The sequence below is a fragment of the Vanacampus margaritifer genome, chromosome 4 (assembly GCF_051991255.1).
Source record: "Vanacampus margaritifer isolate UIUO_Vmar chromosome 4, RoL_Vmar_1.0, whole genome shotgun sequence".
Lineage (NCBI taxonomy): Eukaryota > Metazoa > Chordata > Actinopteri > Syngnathiformes > Syngnathidae > Vanacampus > Vanacampus margaritifer.
The window spans coordinates 3114646-3141126 of record NC_135435.1 but is presented as its reverse complement, the minus strand read 5'-3'; the positions used below and the strand labels follow the sequence as shown (position 1 = coordinate 3141126).

General features: G+C 41.1%; 1 protein-coding gene across 9 annotated transcripts in view; it reads left to right on the top strand.

The window, feature by feature from the left end:
* The window catches only part of LOC144049975 (serine/threonine-protein kinase BRSK2-like), a 163437-nt gene that overhangs the window by 85238 nt on the left and 51718 nt on the right, over positions 1–26481 (top strand). For 8 of the 9 annotated variants that reach the window (XM_077562746.1, XM_077562755.1, XM_077562754.1 and 5 more), the window contains exons 3-5: positions 5949–6034; positions 21362–21502; positions 23646–23762. In XM_077562746.1, coding sequence (XP_077418872.1) covers positions 5949–6034; positions 21362–21502; positions 23646–23762 — 344 coding nt within the window. Of the gene's footprint in view, positions 1–713; positions 749–5948; positions 6035–21361; positions 21503–23645; positions 23763–26481 lie in introns of all 9 variants that reach the window. The other variant, XM_077562748.1, reaches the window with a different exon arrangement.

Below are 26481 nucleotides of genomic sequence, written 5' to 3'. Positions count from 1 at the left end.
CCAGTACAACGATCTTCAACCTTAGCCTGCAGAGTGCCAACACTCTGGAAGACATCCTGCATCTTTCCTGTTCTAAAGAAGAACCAGCCCAGCAAGCTGAATGACTTCCAATCAGTGGCACTCACTTCACATCTGATGAAGACGTTGGAGCGGCTCTTCCTCAGCCTCCTCAGACCTCAGGTGCCGCACGCCCTAGATCGTCTGCTGTTTGTGTATCAGCCAGGTCTTGCCGTGGAGGATGCCATCCTCTACCTGCTCCATCGAAGAAGCACATTTCCAGACTGGACAAACTTATCAGGCGGGCCGGCTCTGTGGTCGGCATGAAGCTGGACTCTCTGGTGACGGTGGCAGAGATCAGGACTCTGGACAAACTGCTGGGTATTATGGACAATACCAGCCACCCTCTGCACACAGCCATCAGCATCCAGAGGAGCCTGTTCAGTAAAAGGCTGCTGCTCCCCAAGTGTCAGACCAACAGACTAAAGAACTCTTTTATCCACCATGCCATCATACTCTATAACTCCTCACTGGGGAGGGAGGAGGGCGTAGAGTACACTACACTACACAGAAATGAAACTTTAATAACCTTATTTATTGATTGATTGAATTTTGTTTTTGTGTGTTAATTTATTTTGTTAAATTTTTTATTTTTTTGCTCTTCCTGTCTGCATGCCTATCTGTTTTTATTGCTGCTGGAAACTTAAATTTCCCAGAGGGAGCCATCCCAAAGGGATCAATAAAGTCAAGAGTAAGTTTAAGTCTTATTCCACTTTTCCATTAACCCCGCACGGCATGATACCACACCACACCGCACCGCACGGAACGACACTACACGGCTTCCATTGCATTAGAACAGGCGCGCGGCGGCACTTGCAATGTGTGTGGCTCTGCCATAACATTTCACGAGTGCCATGGTATGCCAACATTTAACCATATTTACAATTTCATGTGGACCACCATGGATGAAATTTTGTGATGTTGATTTCACGACCAGCTTATGAAGCTCGGCGCCAGCGCTATTTCTGAATGGAGAGCTCAGCCTCATTCATTTAACTGTGGCTCATTCAAGTGAATGGGAACATATGACAAGGTGAGTGGTGTGCACTTGCGATTTAAAAAAAAAAAAACACAATCATTACAAACCCATGCACAAGTACCTTTTAAATTGTAAATATAGTTCAGCGTTGTTGTAAAACATTATCATATTTATTGTATATACTGTATGAAATGGGTGTGTGCCATGGCATTGCGTTGCTGTCGGCCAATCAGATAACAGTAGTGGCAAGTCACGACACAGCTCCGCTCGTCCCCAGACGACCGGCGCTGCTGAACCACCTCCGAGATAGTTCTAAAAGGCGGTTCCATTGTAGCTGCCCGGCCCCGAAAATGTCACATGGAAACGCCAACATCCGGTGCTGAGCAAGGCAGACTTGGTGTGGAACCGGTCTACAGTAGTGGAAAAGTGCTTGTTATAACCATTTTAGGTTCTCTGATTTGTCCTCATAGGAGAACCCTTTTTTGGTTCCTGTTAGAACCTTTTATGAAGGTTCCACTTGGAACCCTTCCAGAGGGTTCTATCGAGAATTTAACATACACTTTGATATATATATAGCAATTATTTGGGTTGCCGTAATGGCTTAATGAGAAATTTAGACGGTACTCTGGGGCACCACGTTGACTTTGCTTGTTTGTAGGAGCAAAATAAACAATAAAAATCCTATTATCAAGTATTCATAATCTGAAGTTGCTACTTTAGTTATTCATGGAGTTCTTTGCTTTAATAAGAGAATTCCTATCCACTCAGTAAACACAAATGATTTGGCAGAAATTGAATTTCTAGACAACAAATTTATTTAGTAAACACACATATATCAGTCACAGCCTAAACCAGGGGTGGGCAAACTTTTTGACTTGCGGGCCACAATGGGTTTGAAATTTTGACAGACGAGCCGGACCAGGAGCATTTGGACCTCATAGCACAGTAAAAACACACAGATAAATGTACAACCCAATTTACTTATAGTGTGCACTAAGGACTTCGTTTTTCAAATGTGCAAAATCCACTTATTTAAAACAGCTTTTCCAATAGCTTCATTTTTATTGTTTTAGCTCAACTTTTGCTGTGTTTTTATGCTTTGTAAAGTGACCTTTGGTGTTCTGAAAGGTGCTGTTTTTAAATGAAATGTATTATTATTATTATTATGATTATTATAAAATAGCCCTAATCCAGGTAGTACGTTTGCCTCAATGAATATGCAAGATGCGGCATTTACACACTATTTGGCAAAGTGGGAGGAGAAATGTAAATAGATTATAATAGCACATACACTGTGATCTGTCAAACCTGGTGACTGCATCTATTATTAATAGATTTCAATTCAAGGCGTAAAGATAAAGAATTTTTTTCCATTGGCCCACCCATTTTTAACCCGGGCCCACAGTACGTGTGACACATGCGGCTGCATGATAGCCGCTGCTGCCTATCACGCGCTGAGGACAAAGCGTGTACATCCAATCCGTCTCTGACCACTTTTCCATCTCCGTGGGGGACGCATAGCACACGGTGTTTGTGCAGCATCTCAAAAAGAAGCCAAAAGCCAACGAGGAAACGCTCATAGAAATACTCGACGCACGCCCCGGGGATGTATTCACCAATATCAACAGTCTCCTGCATGCGCGCTCTTCACCTCACCCATGACAACATGTAGAAAGACTATCTTCAGCTGTCAAAAGGATCAAAACACGCAACAGTGCCACAATGTTGACTGATAGACTGAACTCTTTGTCCCTGCTTACTTTCAAAAAAGAATTGACCGATTCTCTGGACTATCAGGACATTATTGCTGTGTTCAACACAAAACCCTGCCGTCTCCTGCTGTAAATGTCCAAATCCAAATCCAATAAGATAAGATAAGATCCACTGATTGTCACACCCATCTAAGTGGGGCGAAATTTGTTCTCCGCATTTGTCCCATCCCCTGAGGGAGCGGTGAGCAGCAACAGCGCCACGCTCGGGAATCATGTGGTGATCTAACCTCCCAATTCCAACCCTTAATGCTGAGTGTCAAGCAGAGTGACAATCGGTCCCATTTTTATAGTCTTTGGTATGACCCGGCCGGGAATTGAACCCACGACCTCCCAGTCTCAGGGCGGACACTCTAACCACTCAGCCACTGAGCTGAACAAAAAAAATAAAAAATAAAAAAATAAAAAAATATAAAAATATAAAAATAAATAAATAAATAAATAAATAAATAAATAAATAAATAAATAAAATAAAAAAAATAATAATAATTTTTTTCTAGCCTTATTGGATAAGTTCGGCGGGCCGGATTGAAACGCATAACGGGCCGTATTTGGCCCGCGGGCCGGGGTTTGCCCATGTCTGGCCTAAACTATTAATGAAAATGCGAATCAAAGGTAAAAAGAAAACTTGCAACCTAACTAACTAACTAAGATTTAAAAAAAAAAAAAAAGTATTATATAGTATATGTATATTATATAGTATTTGGTAATTTTTGATCAGAATTGACAAGCCAGATGCTTCATTTATCATTCTGAACACATTTCAAACATTACCACGATCATAAAGTTATTGAATCCGCTAAGCTTACTAATTAGCTAAACTTAGGTGGCTACAGAAATTACACACATCATTTGTTTGAGATAGACATACAAGTTGTGTACAAAGATAAACTACAGGAGTTACTTGATGTCAGTCAAGTACATAGAGTCCGTGTATGTCCGAATTATGTAGACTTCAGATTAATTAGGAGCGGCAGGATTCTTGAGGATAACCTGGTGCTGGTGGGGGGAAACTCAAAGAGTCCTTTAGAACTAAAAACACAAAGTTAAGACACGCACACGCATTCCCCAGGGGGAAATGTTTAAAAAGGCACATAAAATGAAAACAATTTAGGGTGATGGGCAATATTCGTTACATATATATATATATCACAGGGGGGCATGCTTTCAGCCAGGTAACATTTGCACAACTTGGCCAATATGCCCACCACACTCCTTCCACTTAGACCTTTTTCCACTTTACTGCCCCTCCCTTAGTAAGCAAAAATGGGCATTTAGATCTAGAAGACAATGTAAATAAATTAAGATGACAAGCTAATTTCATTGAGCACGCTCGTGTTGAAGCATTCTCTGCTTCCTCTTCAAGTAAAAAACGTAAGAATAGTCACAAGTTGAAAACATGCTTTGAAATGTCAATCTGTAGTAGTAGTTTTGTACAAGCCACAGTGTGAGTCCCATGAAGGTGAGATTTCTCTTAAATGCGTTTACCCTGAATGTTTCTACTGTTAGGGACAATTTATGTTACTGCCCCCTCCAACCTGTCTTCCTTTTGACTCCTCTAAAATGAATTACTACACAGTAATTAACATATACTGTAGTTTATAATAATCACATGTAAGTTAATCACATGCAATTTGGAGGGGCAGAGAGCTGATTGACTGTTTACCATGCAGGGTGCAATTAGACTCTGCTATAGGTACAATAGTGTGCTCATGGTTTCGGTGAAGATGTGAATAAGGACGACATCTTCGGTTTGTCTCTGATAAATCAGACTGTCATGATATGGTGTGCGCGGGAGAGGGTGGACCCAAATGCAGTGAGAAACAGCAGGGAGACAAGAATGGAGAGTTATGTGAAGAGCTTTATTAAAACAAATAGAGACAGGTGAGTGGACAAGGACTGGACGTGACATGACTAGACAGGTCGCCAAGACTGGACTGGGCGAGAGGAGACAGGTCGCCGAGACGAGGCTGGCCAAACTGAACACAGGCAACTTGTCAGAACGCGGGCAACTTGACTGAGACGATGATGACTTAAACTGTGACGTGGATGACTAGACTGAGACGAAGAAGGCTTGGCGCTGAAGACGAAGAAAGCTTGGCGCTGAAGATAAAGAAGGCTTGGCGCTGAAGACGAAGAAGGCTTGGCGCTGAAGACGAAGAAGGCTTGGCGCTGAGGACGAAGAAGGCTTGGCGCTGAGGACGAAGAAGGCTTGGCGCTGAGGACGAAAAAGGCTTGGCCGTGAGGACGAAAAATGCTTGGCCGTGAGGACGAAAAATGCTTGGCGGTGAGGACGAAAAAGGCTTGGCGGTGAGGACGAAAAAGACTTGGCGGTGAGGACGAAAAAGGCTTGGCGGTGAGGATGAAAAAGACTTGGCGGTGAGGATGAAAAATACTTGGCGGTGAGGACAAAAAAGGCTTGGCGGTGATGACAAAAAAGACTTGCCGGTGACAACGAAAAAGACTTGGCGGTGAGGACGAAAAAGACTTGGCGGTGAGGACAAAAAAGACTTGGTGGTGAGAACGACATGATTGAGACGTGGATGACTAGACTGAGACGTGGATGACTTAACTGAGATGTGGATGACTTAACTGAGACAAAAACGACTTAACTGTGACGAGGGCTTAGCGACGCGACGAGAAACACAGATTCCCACACATAACATCAACATCAACAATGTTCCTACACAGACAGGACAAACACAACAGACTAATTACACTAACACTAATGAGACACACCTGAGGAACACAATAGGCTGAGGGCACTGATTGGTCACACACACTGGGAAGGGAAGAGACACACAGGTAGACGTGATCAGACATAACGAGACAGGGGAAGAACTCAGGAAAACACCAATCACAGACAAACACAACAAACACAACCAAAATAAACAAATACCCCAACCCCTACAAAACCAAAACATGACACAGACAAACTATGTTTTTATAGGTATCTATACTGAAAGCCATGTATCAGGAAATAGTCTGAAAAATTAGCTGCATATTATGTCATACAACACTCAATCTGTTTTCTTTTCTTAGTTTGTGTGTGTGTGTGTGTGTTCAGTCGGACTCTCTGACTGAAAGTTGTGTATGTCATTTCATTGTCTTTGGCTAACACATTTATTTGTTGTCTTGTCCAGGTTGAGCGGGAGATAGCCATTCTGAAACTCATAGAACATCCTCATGTATTAAAGCTGCATGATGTCTACGAAAACAAGAAATACCTGTAAGTATAATTAACATCTTTTCTCCCTAGTAAACTGGTATGAGTACATTTTTTCTGAAAATTTTCCTGAATTTTGAAAGTTTGGATTGAAATGTAGAACAGTAAAATATCTTTTGTGAAAAAATATAAATAGAAAAGACATAGGCGCTTGCCGCTGCCGTGGCCGGGTGCCCTGAGGTGTTGCGCTTGCTCTGTCCTAGCAGGGGTCGATGGCTCCCCTCTTTGGTGGAGATTTTCATGCATGCCAGATCCACCACACTAGCATCTATCAAAACTCAGACACAATCTGCTTCTTCCTCTGGTCTTTGAATCGGTGGAGGCTGGTGTCTGTGGATCTCACTCTGCTTCGTCTGTCCTTCCTTCCTTTCCTCAGTCTCTATTTGGTCTCTTGAGATCTCCCTGATTTGTTGGAATTTAGATGTTTTTGGGGTTGGTGAAGGACTCTGGTTGGTGGCCCGTTGGGTGGTGGGTGGTGTCTGGTCGGTGCTGGATTTCACTTTCCTTTCTTTTCTTTGGTCCTTCCTCGGGTCTCCTGACGGCCTCACGACTCTGGCTGGATTCTGAAGTGTTCGGTTTAGGTGAACGGTATGGGATTTTTTAATAGGTTTTAGGTGAACTAATGAATACACACTCACACGCACGCACACACGCACATACACACCCACATACAAAATAAAAATTAACTCTTTGACTGCCAGACGTTTTCAGAAAAGGGATGCTGTCAGTGCCAGCCGATTTAAGCATTTTGACTGATCTTTCAAGGTCCACAGAAAATTCTGTGTTTGAACTCTCATCTTTCATCAGAAAAAAAAAGTTTGTTTCTACCTTATTCCGTTTTTCAGTAATCAACAATAGAAAATGGTTAGTTTCACCCAAATGCTCTGTTTTGGAACAAAATACGGAGAAATCAAGCTTTTTGTGAAACAATATTATTTCATGCACTCTAGTGAATTTGACACCTTATTTTTCCATGAATGATGCCACAGACACCTAAACAATGCTTTACTTCTGTAAAACACTACCACCAACAACGAAAAAGTGTTTTTTGATAGCAAAATATGTTTATTTACATTCAACAGTGTACCAATTTGACAAAACAATTTGGCAAACTATTTACAAATGTGTGCAACCGTGGTACTATTTACAATTGTGTGGATGTTTCAAATACAGTTTTTCTTTTTGTAACACTCCCCTGCGTGCAAGGGGACGCAGCAGGATTTGCACAACAGATTAGTTTCACTGCGATTGCAGACGCTACACTTTTTTGCTGGCTTTTTTTTCCGGGGAATAGCAAGTATATACTGCAGTGTGTGTTTGGCCATGTTGCCATCAAGTCTACTCTCAGGATCATGATACGGTGACGTTACGGTGGTGTTACGTCTGGCTTCCTCATGTACTTCAGTTCCTATACCGGGTGGTAAGAGATGTTCTGATCCATCTTATCCACTCCATTCATGGTGGCATCGTAGTCCATAACCAGTGTCTTCTCCGTGATGAGACTGTACCCACTCCTCCGATGAATATGCATTGGACTCGGGGCACTCTTGGTCGTCCGATTGAACGTTCGCCTGAGCAGAAGTGCTCGGTTGTGCTCCGTGTTTTCCGGCGTTAGCATCGCTAGCCGGTGAGGCTTTATGATGTGATCATAGCCGCCGCGTCAACGCTTCCAACTTCGGCGTCAACCTCGGAGTCACCATCATCATCATCGTCGTCATCAATGTGCTCTTTAGCATTGGTCGATGCTTTTCGTCTTTGAAAAAAATGCTCAAGCGTGAGCTGCTTGCAACCGGTCGCCATTATGGCTTCCTCAGCCATTGTCTCCTCAACACTCTAGCTCCGCCTCACGTCTTCTACTGACGCCTACCCAATCTTGTCCAAAGAGAGTCATCGCTGCCATCTAGGGGCCAAAAATAGGCATTATACTAACTAGATCTGCTTGATACTTTCAGCACAGCTGGCCAAGGCTTTCCTCCACCCGTTTCCCAAAAAAAACAAAAAAACTTGGTGAACGTCTTTTAACGTCTTTGGCTCTCCTCCGTAGGTTTTTACTAAACGTTATTTAATGTTTTTGGCAGTCAAAGAGTTAATAAAAAAAAATATTTTTTTTAAAAGAGAGCAATGATGATGACATGTCAAATTGGTAAAATTACCGAATGAACTGAGCTCTCCAGAAAAAAAAGGAGAAAAAAAAAGACATAGGCTGTTAAAAAGATGACATTTCAGTGTTGGGAAAGTTCAGCGTTTCAGCTCTATTCATTCAGCGGCAGCGCCCTGCCACTTCTGAATCGTAGCTGCCGCTCCTTCAAATTTTCAACTAAAGCAGTTGGAGGCTGGAGTGCAGCCACACAGTGTCACACCGATTGGCTGTTAAAAAAGATGACCAGACAGCCGGGCTCGATACTGCGACCAATTTACCATAAATGCGACCAACTTTACAGTGTTTGCTGGTTAAAGTAAATAAATAAATCAGTCCCTCGGCACAAGTGCATGTTTTAAGTCACTGGTTCTCAACCCGACCCTCGAGTACCCCTATCCAGCCTGTTTTCCATGTCAACCAACACACCTGAGGATCATAATCAGGCTTCATGCAGAGCTTGTTGATTAGCTAATCGTTTGAAACACCTGTGTTTAGACATGGAAAACAGGCTGGATGGGGCTACTTGAGGACCGTGGTTGAGAACCACTGTTTTAAGTAGTTGTGCAACGAATCTTTGCACTGTGATGCGTTCAGATCAAGTGCTAGGATGAGTCAAGCTATCCACTACGCGCTGCTAAGGCCATCTTCAAAATAAAAGACTACCAAATACTACCAAATAATACATTTTGAAATTTACCCTCGAAGTGTGTGGTGGTGTGTCGTCTAACTTGACTCGCTGTTATGGTCAAGAAATCCATCAATGCATTAAAACGTTAAAATTTTTTTTAAAAAAAAGGTGCGACAAATCCCTGTGTGGTGCAACCAACTGAAAAAGCTAGTGTAAAAGTGAGTGTAGAGCCCTGCAGACACCAACTATGATGCAACCCCCCTTGACGAATTAATGTCTGTCGGCCCCCGCCACCCCAGGCATAACGTGAAAAAATATCTACCGAATTTTCACAACCGAAAGTTGGCCTGCCCCCGCTGCTGAAAAAAAAAATAGTTCAGTTCAGCTCACAAAATTTCAAATAAACTAGTTAATCTCTCTCTCTGTCCCTCTTTCTGTCTGTCTCGTTGTTCTCTCTCTCTCTCGCTCAGTCACCACGTGACACACTCACACTGTAATTTGCACGTTTCCATGCAAGTAAACTAGTGCTGAACGATTAATTGCATTTGCAATTAAATCGCGGTTTGATGAAACGCGATTACGTAATCGTGAAAAACTGTGATTTAAATGCTCATTGACACGGAGCTGAGGGGGGGAAAGTGGAGGCAGGAACGTCACCGCTGTAACTAAAGCCTGACGCCATAAGTGCACGTAATTTTGGTGAGTTTTTTTTGTCTCATGAGACCTTGAGACGAGTGTCTAACATGTTTAATCTGTTTGATCTTGGTTTTAAAATCGTTGTGAGTTATGACCTTTTGGCTGCCATAGTGTCACGTGTACACGCAAGTGTGCGGCAGCGGCTGATAAATTTTAGTTTATTTTTATTTTTGTTTTTTTAAGAGAGAGAGAGCTCAGTATTGTACATTCGGTAATCTTACCGATTCGACATGTCATCATCATTGCTCTCTCTTTTTGTTCTTTTTCTTTCTTTCTATTTTTCATTTTTTTTTCTATTTTTTTCTATTTTTTCATTTTTTCATTTTTTCTTTTTTTTCTTCTATTTTTCTTTTTTTTGTATGTGCGTGAGTATGTGCGGGTGTGTGTGTGTACTCATTAATTCACCTAAAACCTATTAAAAATCCCTTACCGTTCACCTAAATCGAATACTTCACGATCCAGCTAGAGTCGTGAGGTTGTCAGGAGACCCGAGGAAGGATCAAAGAAAAGAAAGGAAAGTGAAATCCAGCACCGACCAGACATCTCCTATTACCCAGCGGGTTACCAATCAGAATCTTTCACCAACCCCAGAAACATCTAAATTCCAACAAATTAGGGAGACCTCAAGAGACCAAAGGAAAGCCTGAGTAAAGGAAGGAAGGATAGATAAAGCAGAGTGAGATCAACAGACATCAGCCTCCACCGATTCAATGACCAAAGGAAAAAGCAGATTGTGTTTAAATTATTTCATGGTATTGCGGTGTTTCGTGAATTTATATTATCTGTCAAACTCGCCCATCAAAGTTTGGTGGGCAGTTCCCAACACCTGATTGGTCACCCTGCTCACCAAGTCATGGTAAATTCATTTCAGAATAATTAATTGATGCAAAGTGAGTAGCTTATAAACACGATAGGCTGGGTGGCACTATTCACCTCAGGAGGTGCGTTTCCATTAGACTCCAATTTACGCTCTCATGAGGTGCTTTTTGAGACGTGTTGAAATTGAAGTATTTCACAAAAGTGGAAACACTTTTTTCGCATTTTCCTGTAGTCATGTGACCCCACGCAGTCACAGAGAAAAGCAAGTAGGAAGTACAGGGCCACTCGCTTTTGTGTCGGAATTGCTTCCCGAGCAGTTTAGCTATAGAGCCAAGGATGCTACGGCTCCATACACGCAAACAATTTACTCTGGTGACGTTGCATGAAGAGCCAGTAACGTGACGTGACCGCCTACAAGAATTGCGAAGTCTCGCAAGAGTCGAGGCGGGACAATACAAGAACTACGCTTCAGAAGCAAATCACTGTTCAATGGAAACACCTACAAGTCAAAATGGTACTTTATTGAAATAGTAAAAATATCGCTTTTATTTTGATGTTGTATTTCCACAACAAGCCTCGATCACGCTATATCAGCAAGAAAATCCATCACCGTAGCCGCCATGTTTCTAACCATTTCAGGCCGAAGCAGTCGATTAGACAAGATTTGAGTGAATCAGGCTTTATCCCCGCCCACTAACTTTGACGGGCAAGTTTGACAGCTAAAATAAATTTGTATAACACTGCAACAGGACCATAAAATAAATAAATACAGAAATAATTATATATATATATATATATATATAAATATATATATATCCATCCATAAATTACATGATTTTGTAAAATCTTGTCTCTGCTAATCTGTCACTGTTACACTGAAGTGTGACACAGTGACACACACCCTAACAAAGCTGCAGCTGGCGAGTGCAACATGTACATTAACACATGGGACAGACAGGAGGTGGATTCACGATGAACGGTTAAAAGAAAAGTCAATTATAGTTACAATGTAACATTAATCCAACGGCTATAACATTCCAACAATAATATTAATCCTGACCACTAACTAATGCTGGCTAATTTACTAGCTTGTAGCATGTAGCCATAGTAGCTGATCTACTGTAATTGTGTGTCACGTTGTTTTCCATCAAAAAGATGGGAGAAAATTTTATGTCAAATAGTTTCAGATCTGCAATTTTCAACATTATCTGCTGACAAAAGATATACACTTGGGTAAAATTGATTGTCCTGACTAAAACTAGACTAAAACGTTGACAGTCAGGCTAAATTAAAGACTAAAATGCTAGATTTATAATCGACTAAAAATAAACTAAATACAGAAATAATTATATATATATATATATATATATATATATATATATATATATATATATATATATATATATATAGGTGATTTAATGAATGAATGACACATTTATTTAATTATTGGTTTATTTAGTTCCATATTTAATTAATAAATGACACATTTAATTATTTCATGACACATTTATTTAATGACGTATTCATTTATTTAATTTTGGCACTTCTGGTCCTCCACAAAAACCACGCCAGACAGAACGCAACAGTTCCAAATGCGCTTAGCTTATCAAAACAAGTCTGTGTTTGCCTTCACTCCCCGTCCAGACCATGGGAAACTAAGCAACCCGTGACCCACCCACAAGGATTGCTACAGAATGCTAGTGTTTTTTTAAATCCATCCATCCGTCCATCCATCCATTTTCTTAACCGCTTGAAATCAAATCGGAAAATGTAATTTTACTTTGCCTACACTTTAGCATGTGTGAGTTTACTGACTGGAGATGGCTAAGTTTTATTTTTTAAATATGTAAATTTAATTTATTTATTGATAAGATGCAGTGTTTAAAAGTGCAGTGTTTCCATGCAACATGAAAAGTTGAAGTGGTAAATTTTAACTGTAACTGTAATTATAGTACAAAAAACTGTGATATTAAGACATAATTTGCCTTCATCATTAAATCCTGTAATATATAATAGATCTGTAATTGTTTATTATATTTAAGTTTTTGTTGGGTAAAAAGTTTATTGAAAAGGACCTTGAAAAAATTTTTTTGCATATGATATGGCAATCGCGATTTTGGGGGGGAAGATCGCAATTACATTATTTTCCATAATCTTTCAGCCCTAAAGTAAACTATGTTTAGTATGACTGATAAAGTTTTGACTAATGCTAGACACCACATCTCGCATGTGTTTGATCACTGGGGTGGCTTAGCAATCAATTTTTTGTTTCCTGAAAAATAGGCAAAAAATGACTTAAATGATTATTTTAAGGTGTCGATTTATGAAGAGGGAGGAGTAGACAAAAATGGAAAGTTACCAGAAGAATAAATAACGAAATAAAGTACAGATACAAAAAAATTCTACTCAAGTACAGTAGAGTAATGCTTTTAACTCTTTGACTGCCAGACGTTTTCAGAAACGGGATGTCGCCAGTGCCAGCCGATTTAAGCATTTTGACTGATCTTTCAAGGTCCACAGAAAACGTTGTGTTTGGACTATGGAAACACACATACTACCAAATGAAAGATTGAACTCTCAAGTTTGTTAAGTAAAGTTTGTTTCTACCTTATTCCGTTCTTCAGTAATCAACAATAGAAAATGGTTAGTTTCACCGAAATGCTCTGTTTTGAAACAAAAAGCGGAGAAAAAGAGCTTTTTCTGAAACAATGTTATTTCATGCACTCTAGTGAATTCTACACTTCTTTTTGTCCATGAATGATGCAACAAACACCTAAATAGTGCTTTACTTCTGTAATACACCACCACCAACAATGAAAAAGTGTTTTTAGATTGCAAAATACGTTTATTTCCATTCAACAGTGTAACAATTTGACAAAACAATTTCGCAAACTATTTACAAATGTGTGCAACTGTGGTACTATTTACAATTATGTGGATGTTTCAAATACAGTTTTTCTTTTTGTAACACTGCCCTGCGTGCAAGGAGACGGAGCAGGATTTGCACAACAGATACGTTTCACCTCGATTGTCCGTTTCGCGTTTAGACGTTACACTTTCTTGACGGCCTTCTTTTCCGGGGAATAGCAAGTAGCAGACTGTACCCACTCCTCCGATGAATATACATTGGACTCGGGGTACTCTTGGTTGCCCGATTGAACGTCCGCCTGAGCGTGCTCGGTTGTGCACCGCGTTTTCCGGTGTTAGCATCGCTAGCCCGTGAACCTTTATGACGTCGTCATAGCAGCCGCGTCAGCGCTTCCAACTTCGGTGTCAACCTCGGAGTCACCATCATCATCATCGATGATGATCATCGTCGTCATCAATGTGCTCTTTAGCTTTGGTCGATGACTTTCGTCTTTGAAAAAAATTCCCAAGTGTGAGCTGCTTGCAACCGGTCGCCATTGTTCGCTTCCTCAGCCATCTAGCTCCGCCTCACGTCTTCTACTGCCGCGTCAACGCTTCCAACCTCGGAGTCACCATCATCATCATCATCAATGATGATCATCGTCGTCATCAATGTGCTCTTTAGCGTTGGTCGATGCTTTTCGTCTTTGAAAAAAACTGCTCGAGCGTGAGCTGCTTGCAACCGGTCGCCATGTTCTCTTCCCTTCCCCAGCCATTGTCCCCTCTAGCTCCGCCTCACGTCTTCTACTAATGCCTACCCAATCTTGTCAAAAGAGAGTCATTGCTGCCATCTAGGGGCCAAAAATAGTCATTAGGCTAACTAGATCTGCTTGAAACTTTCATCCCAGCTGGCCAAGGCTTTCCTCCACCCGTTTCCAAAAAAAAAAAATTGGAGAACGTCTTTTAACGTCCTCTGTAGGTTTTTACTAAACGTCATTTAACGTTTTTGGCAGTCAAATAGTTAATTTGTACTATGTGATGTTTGCAAGAAGACTGCCTTTCACACTCTAATATGGAGACTAAAACTGCATATATTTTTTTATATATTTATCTGTTGTGTATAGTGGCTATGCTCCATTAACATAGGTTAATGCCTTCTTCTATAAATTGATCAAAGCACCACTGTCAAATGATGTTTTCTTAATATTGTGAGGACAGGGACAGTTGGAGATGCAAACAGTTTGCCATCGAACATTCCACACACAAATCACATGCAAAAGCATTTCTAATTTAAATAGCTGTGACAGGTAAACGGTCGAGTAGCTCTCCTAATCTGCTAATAAATCAGGATGTAGAAAAAAGGAAATACAAGAACAGCCATTAAAGTTCACTGCTGTCTCTGGGAGAAATGAATGGAGGTGAAAAATAAAACATTCTAAACACAGAAAAACCCGTACAGTTCTGAAATGTACATTTAGTAGTGAGTATGTTCCAATTCAAATACACCATACCAGTAGTTTATATAAACTTATTAATAACTTTTTCATTTGGGAAATGTATTCCTCATACTGTTTTCTCTATAGACTCACATAACACATGGTCTTCTTGTTCTCTACGGCTATGACATTAATTTGAATACCTTTATTTTTTATCCTTTTTTCTAGGGATGTTCCGACCGGGGTTTTATGCTGCCGATATCGATACCGATCATTCATGAGTAAGATCGGACGATACTGATCACATTGATTATCTGTATTTTTTTTCAATGTATTTATTATGAGTGCCATTGGCTATATTATCTGAAAAAAAACAAAAACAAATGATCATCTTAATTTTAGACAAAACATTTACTTTTTCAAGAAAATTAATACAAAACCATTGCTGGCACGATACATCAACTATTAAGTCAAAAAATAACGGAAAAACGTACATTTACCAGCTTTTAGTGCACAATCTTTAACAGATTGAAATAATCAGCGGTCTCAACAGACTTAAAATTGCAAAAAAATCAAATAAATAGTATGCCACGCAAATTTTGCATGGATCACAATATAAGGTAAAAAATTAATCAAGGACGCATCTGTTGAGGAAGGACACATCTGTACTTGCTCCTGCACTCGCTCGTGACTTCTATTTTGTTGACATTGGGATTTTTAACTACATTGTTGCATTGCATTGTGGCGGAAAAAGAGCTGACGAAATTGAGGAGATCAAATCTTCTCTTACAAAACTCAAAGAAATGGTCACCGAAATACTTGAAATGAAAAAGAGCACCAAGCCACTTCTGCAGGAAATTGAGCAGTTGAAGAAAGAGACACAAGAAAAAGATTGACGCATTGTCACCTTGGAACAAAAAGTGGATGATTTGGAACAGAATCTTTGAATGAACGATGTGATAGTTACAGGTATCCAGATAAAACCGCGCCGCGGCCCTCGGGTGAGAGCTGCGACCAGCACAAGTGCAGTTGATTCTGACCCAGCTTCAGCGAACGAGACTGTCAAGCAGAAAGTGACAACTCAACTCAGAGATTTGGGATTAATTGTGGATCCAGCCTTGGTGAGTGCTCAGGAGTATAAAGATCTAAGCATCATCGAATGCTGGCCAACAGTGGTAGCTGAACTGACCAGAATGGAGTGAACATTGCTGTGGACGCAATACGCAGAATGCAAGCCCATCTACTCTTCTGGAAGCCACAACATGTGTGAAAGCTGATCCAAGGTCAGCGAAGACGCTACTGGTGAACGAGCATTCGCTCGCCTTGGCTGCTTGCCTGTTTTGGGTGGGCCTGTTGGTGGCGTCTGGGAACCGATTTACCAATTGCAAATGATTGGTACTAGCTGCAACTTACACACAGATATCACTCAAGATGAACTGAGTGAGGAGTGTGCAGACTTAAGTCTGGGATTGATAACAATGTGAATCAATGACTCTTATAACCAATGTATATGACTGATGCGTATAGTAAGAATCAATGGGGACGGGTTACTAATAAGCCATGGCTTCTACCCGTCAGCCCAGCCCTTCTTTTGGATGTCAATGTTGCAAATGATATTATGTGATCGATGTAACCTGTAATAATGTGTCTGAAAGGAAAAAATGAATAAAACAAAACAATACAAAAAAAGTCACATGCAGGCTTCATTCAAATAAACTATTCAATAAGTTCCCTAAATTGAAACTACCCTGGAACTTGGCTTAGTCTCTTGTGCGTAGATAAACAATCTTGTGCAAATAAATAATAGGCTACTGTATAGCAAGTCTGTTGCTTAGCATGAAAAGTAAAATTTCCCCTTTTTATAACAATTGGTAACATTAATGTTATCTGACAGAAACAGCATTAAAGTGCATTTGTTTTAGACAAGGAAAAAATATTCAGCAGCCTTTGCATAGGCTAAGTGTCTATGGCATGTTAGCCAACACTGTGGGAAGATTTTTGTTTTAATGAAGAGGAGCATCTCTGCATTTTCAGGCATGAGTCTATTCCTGCGTTCATCCACAATGTCGGGTGCAGAGCTAAAAAGGCGCTCACTCTCCACTCTCCACACTCTCGTGCAGGGTGCAGACAGGTAGGCTCTTGCTACTCCAGCAAGGTCTGGAAAGTGTTCCTTGTTAGTTTTCCAATACTCCAGTGGTGATGCATGCCGAGAGATGGGTGGCTCTGAGAGGTAGATGATCATCTCTGATAGTGCTGCATGGTCTGCGTTAGGCTGCTACTGGGTTTCTTCCAAACATTGAGGACATGGATCCAGGACACAACACTTTCTCTGCTGGCTGGCCTGTGTTCTCCTCTTCAGATTCTTGGTTTGCGTACCCATGGGTGCCGTTTGTCATCATACCAAGAAGCAGTCCGTGCGTTTTGGTCTTGAGTGCTTCAGAATAAAATCTGTCTTTGTACCTTCAAGGGGGAAATCATATTAATTTGACATGAAATTCAATGTTGCAGAATGATTGACAAATAAGACATTTAACTATAAATAAATCACTGGCCTCGGGTGTAATCCTTGTACGTTAATCATTACCTTTCAGGAGACCAGTAGAAAAACGCTTGTGCTTCATTAAAGGTGAGGTCTCTAGTTTTCACTCAGAAATAAACACTTCTTAAACACTGGATGTATACACATGTAATCCTTCTCAATCAACACCTCTGGGCTTCTGTTAATGTGTGGTGGTGATTTTGTCATCATCCACCACCACCCCACCCTGTATTTTGCCATTTTGTTATGTTTTAACATGAAGAGACGTTTGTGGGCGGAAAGTCTATGTTTACCCCTCCACCCAATCACATAGGGGGTAGTCGCTGAAGGTAGGCGCAATGTTGATGAGAAGAGTGGGGGTTGAGCCATGGGAGGAGTCAGTTTTGAATTGGTTGTTTACAAACACAAACGGTTGTGTTTAGAAACACAAACGGACAAAACTAAAGACCCCACCTTTAAAGAGAGCAGGACATTTACTTTGCAATTGGTCAATTTGTAAAATTAAAATGTGAGGACTGACCATTTGTATATTTGTGGGGGGAAAAAAACATATAAATATAAAACCATTTTATTGTATTTGTATTTGTATATGTATTGTATTGTATATACAAGTGTGTGTGTGTGGTGCATTAAAATTGGGAGCAGGTGAACCGGAGCAGAGGGAAATGATATCCCCACGCTCCGATCCACCCGCCTCCCAGACATGTCAGTGTGTGTATGTGGTGCATTAAAAAAATAAATAGGCGCGGGGGGGTTGGGTGGGAGGGGGGCTACTGCTCAAAAACTCTGACATGGGAAGAGTTCGGTGAGACCATGGAAAACAACTTCTGGACGGCTTTGAGGAAATTCTGGTCCACCATCCGGCATCTCAGGAGAGGAAAGCAGTGCACCATTAACACTAGCCTCGACTGGGTACGTTGTGAATCGGTAGGGAGAATACTTGGAAGACCTCCTCAATTCCACCGACACGTCTTCCTTTAAGGGAGCAGAGTCTGGGGACTCCAAGGTGGGCTCTCCTATCTCTGGGGACGAAGTCACTGAGGTGGTTGGAAAGCTCCTTGGTGGCAAGGCCCCGGGGTTGGATGAGATCCGCCTGGAGTTCCTAAAGGCTCTGGATGTTTTGGGGCTGTCGTGGTTGACACGCCTCTACATCGCATGGACATCGGGGACAGTGCCCCTGGATTGGCAGACCGGAGAGTGTACTCCAACTTTTTGCATTAAAATTGGGGGCAGGTGAACCGGAGCAGAGGGAAATTATATCCCCCTCTGCTCCGATCCACCCGCCTCCCAGGCATGTCAAGGAGCGTATGTGGTGCATTAAAAGAAATTAATGGGAGTGTGCTCCAACTTTAGAGGGATCACACTCCTCAACTTCCCTGGTAAGTTCTATTCAGGGATGCTGGAGGGGTGGGTCCGTCGGGAAGTCGAATCTCGGATTCAGGAGGAGCAGTTTGGTTTTTGTCCCGGCTGTGGAACAGTGGACCAGCTCTACACCCTCGGCAGGGTCCTCGAGGGTGCATGGGAGTTCGCCCAACTGGTCTACATGTGTTTTGTGGATTTGGAGAAGGCGTTTGACTGCGTCCTTCAAGGAGTCCTGTGGGGGGTGTTTCAGGAGTATGGGGTACCAAGCCCCCTGATACGGGCTGTTCGGTCCTTGTACGACCGATGTCTGAGTTTGGCATTAAGGCAGTAAGTCGGATTCGTTCCCAGTGAGGGTTGGACCAAGGCTGCCCTTTGTCACCGATTCTGTTTATAGCTTTTCTGGACAGAATTTCTAGGCACAGCCGAAGCGTTGAGGGGGTCCAGTTTGGTGGCCTCAGTATAGCATCTCTGCTTTTTGCAGATGATGTGGTGCTGTTGGCTTCATCAACTCTCACTGGAGCGGTTTGCAGCCGAGTTCGAAGCAGTTGGGATGAGGATCAGCACCTCCAAATCCGAGACCATGGTCCTCAGTCGGAAAAGAGTGGCATGCTCTCTCCAGGTTGGGGAGGAGATCCTGCCTCAATTGGAGTTCAAGTATCTTGCGGTCTTGTTCACGAGCGAGGGCAGGAGGGAGCGGGAGAATGACAGGCGGATCGGTGCAGTGATGCAGACTCTCTATCTGTCTGTGGTGGTAAAGGAGCTGAGCCAAAAGGCAAAGCTCTCGAATTACTGGTTGATCTACATTCCAACCCTCCCCTATGGTCACGAGCTGTGGGTCCCGGATACAAGCAGCCAAAAGGAGTTTCCTGCATAGGGTGTCCGGGCTCTCCCTTAGAGATAGGATGAGAAGCTCGGTCATCCGGGAGGAACTCAGGGTCGAGCTGCTGCTCCTCCACGTGGAAAGGAGCCAGTTGAGGTGGCTCGGGCATCTGGTTTGGATGCCTTCTGGACGCCTCCCTGGAGAGGTTTTCCATGCATGTCCCAACAGCGGGAGGCCCTAGGAACGGATATATTTTCTCACTTTGGATCTGCAATGGTTGCCACACTGTAGAGAGGCTAAATTTCAATGTCAGCAAATCTTTTGGTGACAGCTTCCACCAAAGTGGACTTGGTTGTCTTAACACCATGATCTGCTACAGTGCCTTTGGCAAGGTGACAGTTTAAAACCATCGCAGAGGGTATTACATCACCGGCTGATGCAGTTGATTAGCATATTTCCTTGGTCAGTTCTTCAAAAGGTTCCAGGAGGTTTGCCATGTTTTCAATCAATCCCCACTGTGATGACGTAAATGTAGCAGGTAGTTCATAGTCAGCTGCGTAAATGCTCAATACACGTTTTTTGCTCAAGGGAACTATGGAGTATATAGTAGGTGCTATTCCACCAAGTGCTGAATTCTTGTGGTAGTCTTTTGGTGGGCTGGCCGATTTGGTTCTGTACACTCTGAAGTCCTGCATATGTTAAGGGGAATGCCTGAAGTGACCCACAATGCATCTCCCAGTGGCAATAATATCACTTATACTGTGCTGTGAAAGCACTGCATCATGAATGGCCAGCTGCAGGGTGTGTGCCATACAACCCAAACTTGGTAACTCATTATCTGTCATAGTTTTCACCATGTTCCGGGCATTATCTCTCAATATCACGTGTACTTTGTCTTTCGGATTATGTCATGTTTCAAACATTGTCATAAAAGCTGACGCTATAGCAACGGCAGTATGTGAGCCGGAAAACTCCCGGGCATGCAGAACAGCTTTGTGAAGGTGGAAATCTAAATCAATCCAGTGAGCTGTTAGACTAAACATCAACACAGGACTGACATCCGAGCTCCATATATCACTTGTAAAAGTTATACTGGATGATAGGCCTTCTTTAAGGAGACATTCAATTTTACAGTACACTCTCTGGTTAAACTCAGGCAGAACAACATCTGTGAAATATTTGCGTCCTGGTAGCATGTAGCGAGGCTCCAAATGAGCGAGCAGACGACGAAATCCAATGTCTTCCACCACTGAGAATGGCTGGTCATCGAGTTCAATTCAATTATTTTCTGGGTTACTACTTGTCTTGCCTTTTGGCTGTCGCATGGGTTTGTGTTGGTCAGCGTGGGCTGGGTTAGCTGCTGTTTTGGTCCGCCTATTTTATTTAATTGTCTGACGCTTGTAAACTGCATTCTCGGACACTTTGTGCACCTCTATTAAGTGAATACTTCATTGTAGAGAGTAGGGTGTAGTGTTGGTATTGAGACTGGGCCAATGTTTAAAGCTGTGTGCTAAATGATACATATTGTGTTGTGGCATAAAAACGGTTACTGACGAAATTTAGGGAGCACATACCGAGGTCTTCGTTGACATTTTTTCACTGTAAATCCCTGCTGCTTACATGCTTGAAACCAGCATAGACATCTCTCTGGATTCCTCCTGGGCTTTGGGAAAGGTATGATAAAACTCCATTTGATCACGGTGACCACATCACCAGTCACACACCAAATTGGCATTTTGTTGCAACCATAATACGTCTGTTAAGCAAGTTACTTATGATGAAGTATCAAGTCGGCCCACAAAGGTCCGAAAGCAAAATGGCTGCTGCCCATGCGCACTGTGGTGTTCTAAAAATAGCAGTTCAAACGTAATTGGGACAAACCCTATTGCAACAGTGTTGATTTGCAACAAAGATCACTTGTTTGATGCACTCTTCAATTTTGTGTGTTCACAATTGAATAAACCATGAGAGCAGTCATACTCGAGCACAGCAAACCTGCCAGTTGATGCCATGTTTAAAGTGTATAATGTCCCATCTTCTCAGGTACCTGGTGCTAGAGCATGTGTCTGGTGGAGAGCTTTTTGACTACCTAGTGAAGAAAGGCCGGCTGACACCTAAAGAAGCACGAAAATTCTTCCGACAGATCATATCAGCCCTGGACTTCTGCCACAGTCACTCCATATGGTGTGTTGCATTTAACATCTAAGCCATAATCTTCAATAACTCTTCATGATACAGAGCTGAAAAGTGTAGTCCATACTTACACCTACCCAGGTATGCTATTTTTCAGACTATGAAGGGCTCGACACTGCGACCAATTCGCCTGCAAATGCGGCCAACTTTACAGCCTGTGCTCGTAAAAAATCTGGTTGCACGGCGCGAGGACATGTCAAATGAGTGATGCAACGGCTCATCTTTGAGCTGTGATCCGTATGATCGTACGGATTGGGTTGTACATAGTCTGCGCTGTGGAACCCAACTTCAAAATAAAAGCCTTCCAATTAATTATTTGACGTCGATGCAATTGCCTTGTATTTTGAAATTGGCCTACGCAACGTAGGCGTCGCGGCTCAAGGCGTCCAACTTGACTCGTCCTCACGCGACTGTCGACTTCCAACATCAACGCGCCATCCCAAAATTATATTTAATTGCTAATTAACGACACTAAGAAACCGCTAGTTACTTAGTCTTCCATGCATGATACGGCACAAGTCTCAGTCGTTAGCAACTAGCCACTAACGTTAGCGTAAACATCGACAGCGTTCGGCTAGCTGCGAGCTGCAATCAAATAATGTCAGACACTTCAAACTCAGACAGAAAAAAAGTCCATCATTGCATTAACAATGTAGGCTTTCTCTTAATCTATTAGAACAGGGACGATCCTCTTCTGTCACAATCCAATCCCGATACTTTGGTGGCGATCCAATACATATTGCGATACTTTTTTGTTTTTTTGGTTACGTTTTATTTTTGGGCTTTGTGGGTGGAATATTAAATATAAATATTAAAGGTATTAACCTAAAAATGCGTATTTAAAAAAGGGATCATCCTGCCTGGATGGCCCATTTTTCACTCATCCACTCTTTGTTTGTTTGTTTTTTAATCAGGAAAGTGATATTAGCATGCATTTTTAATTTCATGCATCTGTTTTGGAAATTCAGGGGGAAAAAAACTCATGTGAATTGCAGGACACATTATTGGGGTTTCCATCTACCTATTTTTATTCAAATTTTCAAGAAATGCGAAAATAAAACTGAATGGAAACGCTAGAAATTCAAAAATTAGGCTTGGAGGGGGTGGATTTTGAAGCATATTCCAAAAAAAGAAGCCAATTTTGGCTATGGAAACGTTGCACGTTTTGACCGGATATTACATCACACGTACGTTTGTAGTCCCAAAGCAATGTCAGACAATAAATTAAGGTATGTTTGGGGAGAAGAAACAGAAATCTTTTTGGAATTAATTGAAGAAGTGAATCTTAATGCAATTTTAGATGGAAAACAGTAAAGAAACTATCAAGAATAACAAAAGCAAACTCATACGACATCATTGAATGATGCAGTCGCTTCCTGGTCTTCTTCTTTTGAATTACTGGTAGATCAGATCTCTATGATGTATACTGACACCTACAGCGGCGGAGTCCCCTCTCAATATTTGCAAAAGAAGAACAGATGGAAACGGGCTTAAGTCGCATGTATTGTGCATTTTCAGTAAATTTGCTTAAATTTTTTTTGAAATAATTGGATGTAACCCCCACTAGTGATCATTGACACTTGGAAGTTGTAAGGCACCTGTTCTGAGCGTCACTTCCCCATTGATCAGGAGCGCTCTGCCAAGTGATAATTGAACTCCGAAGTCGCGAGTGACCACTGTAATTACATATATTTGTAACATTAGACATTTAATATCACGTTGGAAATTCAATGTAAGTACGCCTTTTTCTATAACATCTAGGTATCGAAGAAGGTCTATTTTCTTTTTTTTTATGAATCCGTGTATATAGTATGGTGGAACAATTTTTGATCATTTTTCATGGAAAAAATGTGGCTTAAAGCATAGGTTTTCACAGATGATGTTGCATTATCAGGATTTGATACTGTTGATTCATTTGCAGCATTTGTGTCAGTGTTTAGTATTACTTCTATATCTTGTTGCCAGTGCAGTCACAGTATGTGCAGCATCGTCAGCATCCATTATTGATGTTTCCAAACTGAGTTGCGACCAGTGGCAAAGCTGTGTCTGAATCGAACTAGACAGGGTATGTCAAGGGCATTTTTTTTTTAAATTGTGTTTGAGTTTTGTAACCCTTTTTTTCTTTCTTGTCCAGCCACCGAGACTTGAAGCCGGAAAATTTGTTATTAGACGAGAAGAACAACATCAGGATAGCAGACTTTGGCATGGCATCTCTGCAGGTTGGCGAGAGTCTACTAGAGACCAGCTGTGGGTGAGTGGATAAAATACATAAAGGTGCACAAAGTTTTTAAGTTGCTTTTTTAAATCTTTCACAAAAAAATTCTGATACTCACAGAAGCATTAATGCGGGCAATTTGGTTGGCGCTGGATCAGTGCTCGTCCCGCTTACTGAGTTTGATGGAAGAGAATAACTGATAAAATTTGTGTGCCAAAATAAAATAAATAAAATAAAATAAAAAAATAAATAATTAAATTAATATTGGGGCGGCACGGTGGATGACTGGTTAGCACGTCCACCTCCCATTGCAAAGGATGTGAGATTGAGTCCGGGCTTCGGCCTTCCTGGGTGGTTTTTGCATGTTCTCCCCGTGCTTGCGTGGGTTTTCTCCGGGTACTCCGGTTTCCTCCCACATTCCAAAGACATGCATGGCAGGTTAATTGAACACTCCAAATTGTCCATAGATGTGATTGTGAGTGTGGATGGTTGTTTGTCTCTGTGTGCCCTGGATTGGCTGGCAACTAGTTCAGCGTGTACCCTGCCCACTGCCCGAAGTCAGCTGGGATAGGCTCCAGCGCCCCCGCGACCCTTGTGAGGACAAGCGGTTAAAAAAATGTATGGATAAATTAATATTGAAATTGCAATAATTAATACTATACTGACATGAATACTTTTTGAAAGAAAGATATATCTAATTAAATAAATAGCGTTGTCAGTCAAAAATAAATTAAAATATTTAATCGTAATTAATCGCATGAGTTCCACAGTTCCACCACTGTCAGGTTCAAAAAAAAAAAAAAAAAAGGGAGGCGGAAGGGGTATGTAGGTCTGTATGACAGAATGATACCGGGTCAGGGTTAGGACTAATGTTTATTTTATGCAAACATTGTTGTATCTTCTATTTTTTTGACAGTCATTTTACAGTAATTCTTACTTATTTGAAGTTAAATAGATATTCTGTATTACTATACAGTTCAAACGGGCTAAACGTTGAGTATTTGATTTAATGTTCTTTTTCCATTGACTGTTTTTTATTCTAGAAAGCACTTATTTTAAAGAAAGGATTTCCGATCAGCGATCTGATGATAAGATGGTGCTATAGATGGATATTTCCATTTACAATATGTGACCGGCGCAGGGTAAAGGCAGCAGTACAACTCTGCCTGATTTCATGGCATGTTCTCAAGTGAGGCCAAAAACATTCAATTTCTTTCCCCTGGAGACCCACTTTGTTGTTCCGGCAGTTTTGTTTGGCTAATTTGTGTTGTTATAAAGGAGCTATCACTCAGTTTGGCTGCATCCTTCTTTAAATTGGCAGAAACTGTTTCTGTAGACTGAGTTAATTTTGCTGCTGCCATCATGTAATGACGATTAATGAGTGTCTCCCAGAAGAAGCCATGTAAGCCATGATATTACCCCCTCTGGGTTTCAGATGAGCTTCCCATCACTTTGGTGAATATTCATATTCCGTAAAATCTAATACATAAACACTCCTCAAGTATTGTTGAGGCTTTTCTCTACTGATTAAGTAATAGCTGCATTCTTATGACGATTTTTGACATTTGTCAGTTGTAAAATATTTTTTTATAATGACAAATCATTAAGGGTTTGTGTTGTAACCATCTTTGTGCGTGTAAAAAAAACGTTTCCATATTTTATGACAATAAGGAGATTGTTAAATGGCACTCATTGAGTTGGCGCTCTAAGTGGGTAGACTGAAATCATGCACTAATGTAAGGAGATAGCATTTTGTGTTTTCAGTTAGCCTGACTATTTAGTTAAACTGCTTCATGTTCATGTTCAGTAGCATAAAAAAGTGATGGAGTGTGCATGCATTCACACAAAGGTTGTTTAACACAGAAATGTGATGAGACACTAAGTGAGTCACGCTATCTGCTTCATTTATTATACAATGAATCAACACAGTGACCCGATAAAAGTCGTTGCTCAGAAGGCACAATAATGACTCAATTAAGCAATGTTTGGAATGACTGTTCAGAAGAATTAATGAGGGCTCTCTTTTTTTCTAACTTTAAATTGTGTTTTCTAGTTTCGTTGTTGAAGTTTGAGTCCCTACCAATATTTTAAGCTTAGTGTTATTTTCCTCCAGTACTAATTGCCTCACATGTTTACGTGATGTTCACCTGTCTAAAACAAAGGAATAAAACAATGTATATTTGCAATTACTACAACAGTTAATCATTTTTACTTTTTAATTGTTACCATTAACTCATTCACTTTCTTATAAATGGCTCGCCTTACGGCCATTTCATCACAACAACAAAAACAGCATTTGGATTCATAAAATAACCAGCAAAATGTTTGCAAACTGTCATTCCACTTCCAATTGTGTGTTCATGTTTCTCTGAAGAGATACTTTAATCATTGTGTTTTCGGTGCTTTTGGAGAACAGCTGAGCTCTACAGAATAAGATGTGCTGTGTTACAGGCTCCTTTTTTAGTTCAACATATCTGCTAGAAACTAATTGTGTGCTGTAAAAAAGGCCCTGGTTGACACTTTACTGTCTCTCCTCCTTTTTCTGTTTTACTTACATTATATTGTATTTATTGTTATTTAGAGACCAGTGAAGAAAATGTTTGTCTAGCAATGTAACTCAAACCAGCAAACTCATAATTTTACATTCATTAAGCCGATTTGTATGTAATTTTGTCTAACAAAATTGCGGTTCCCAGTGTTATGTAATATCCTGGTGGGAAAATGGCAAGATAGGGATTTGTTCAGTAAGTTTTTT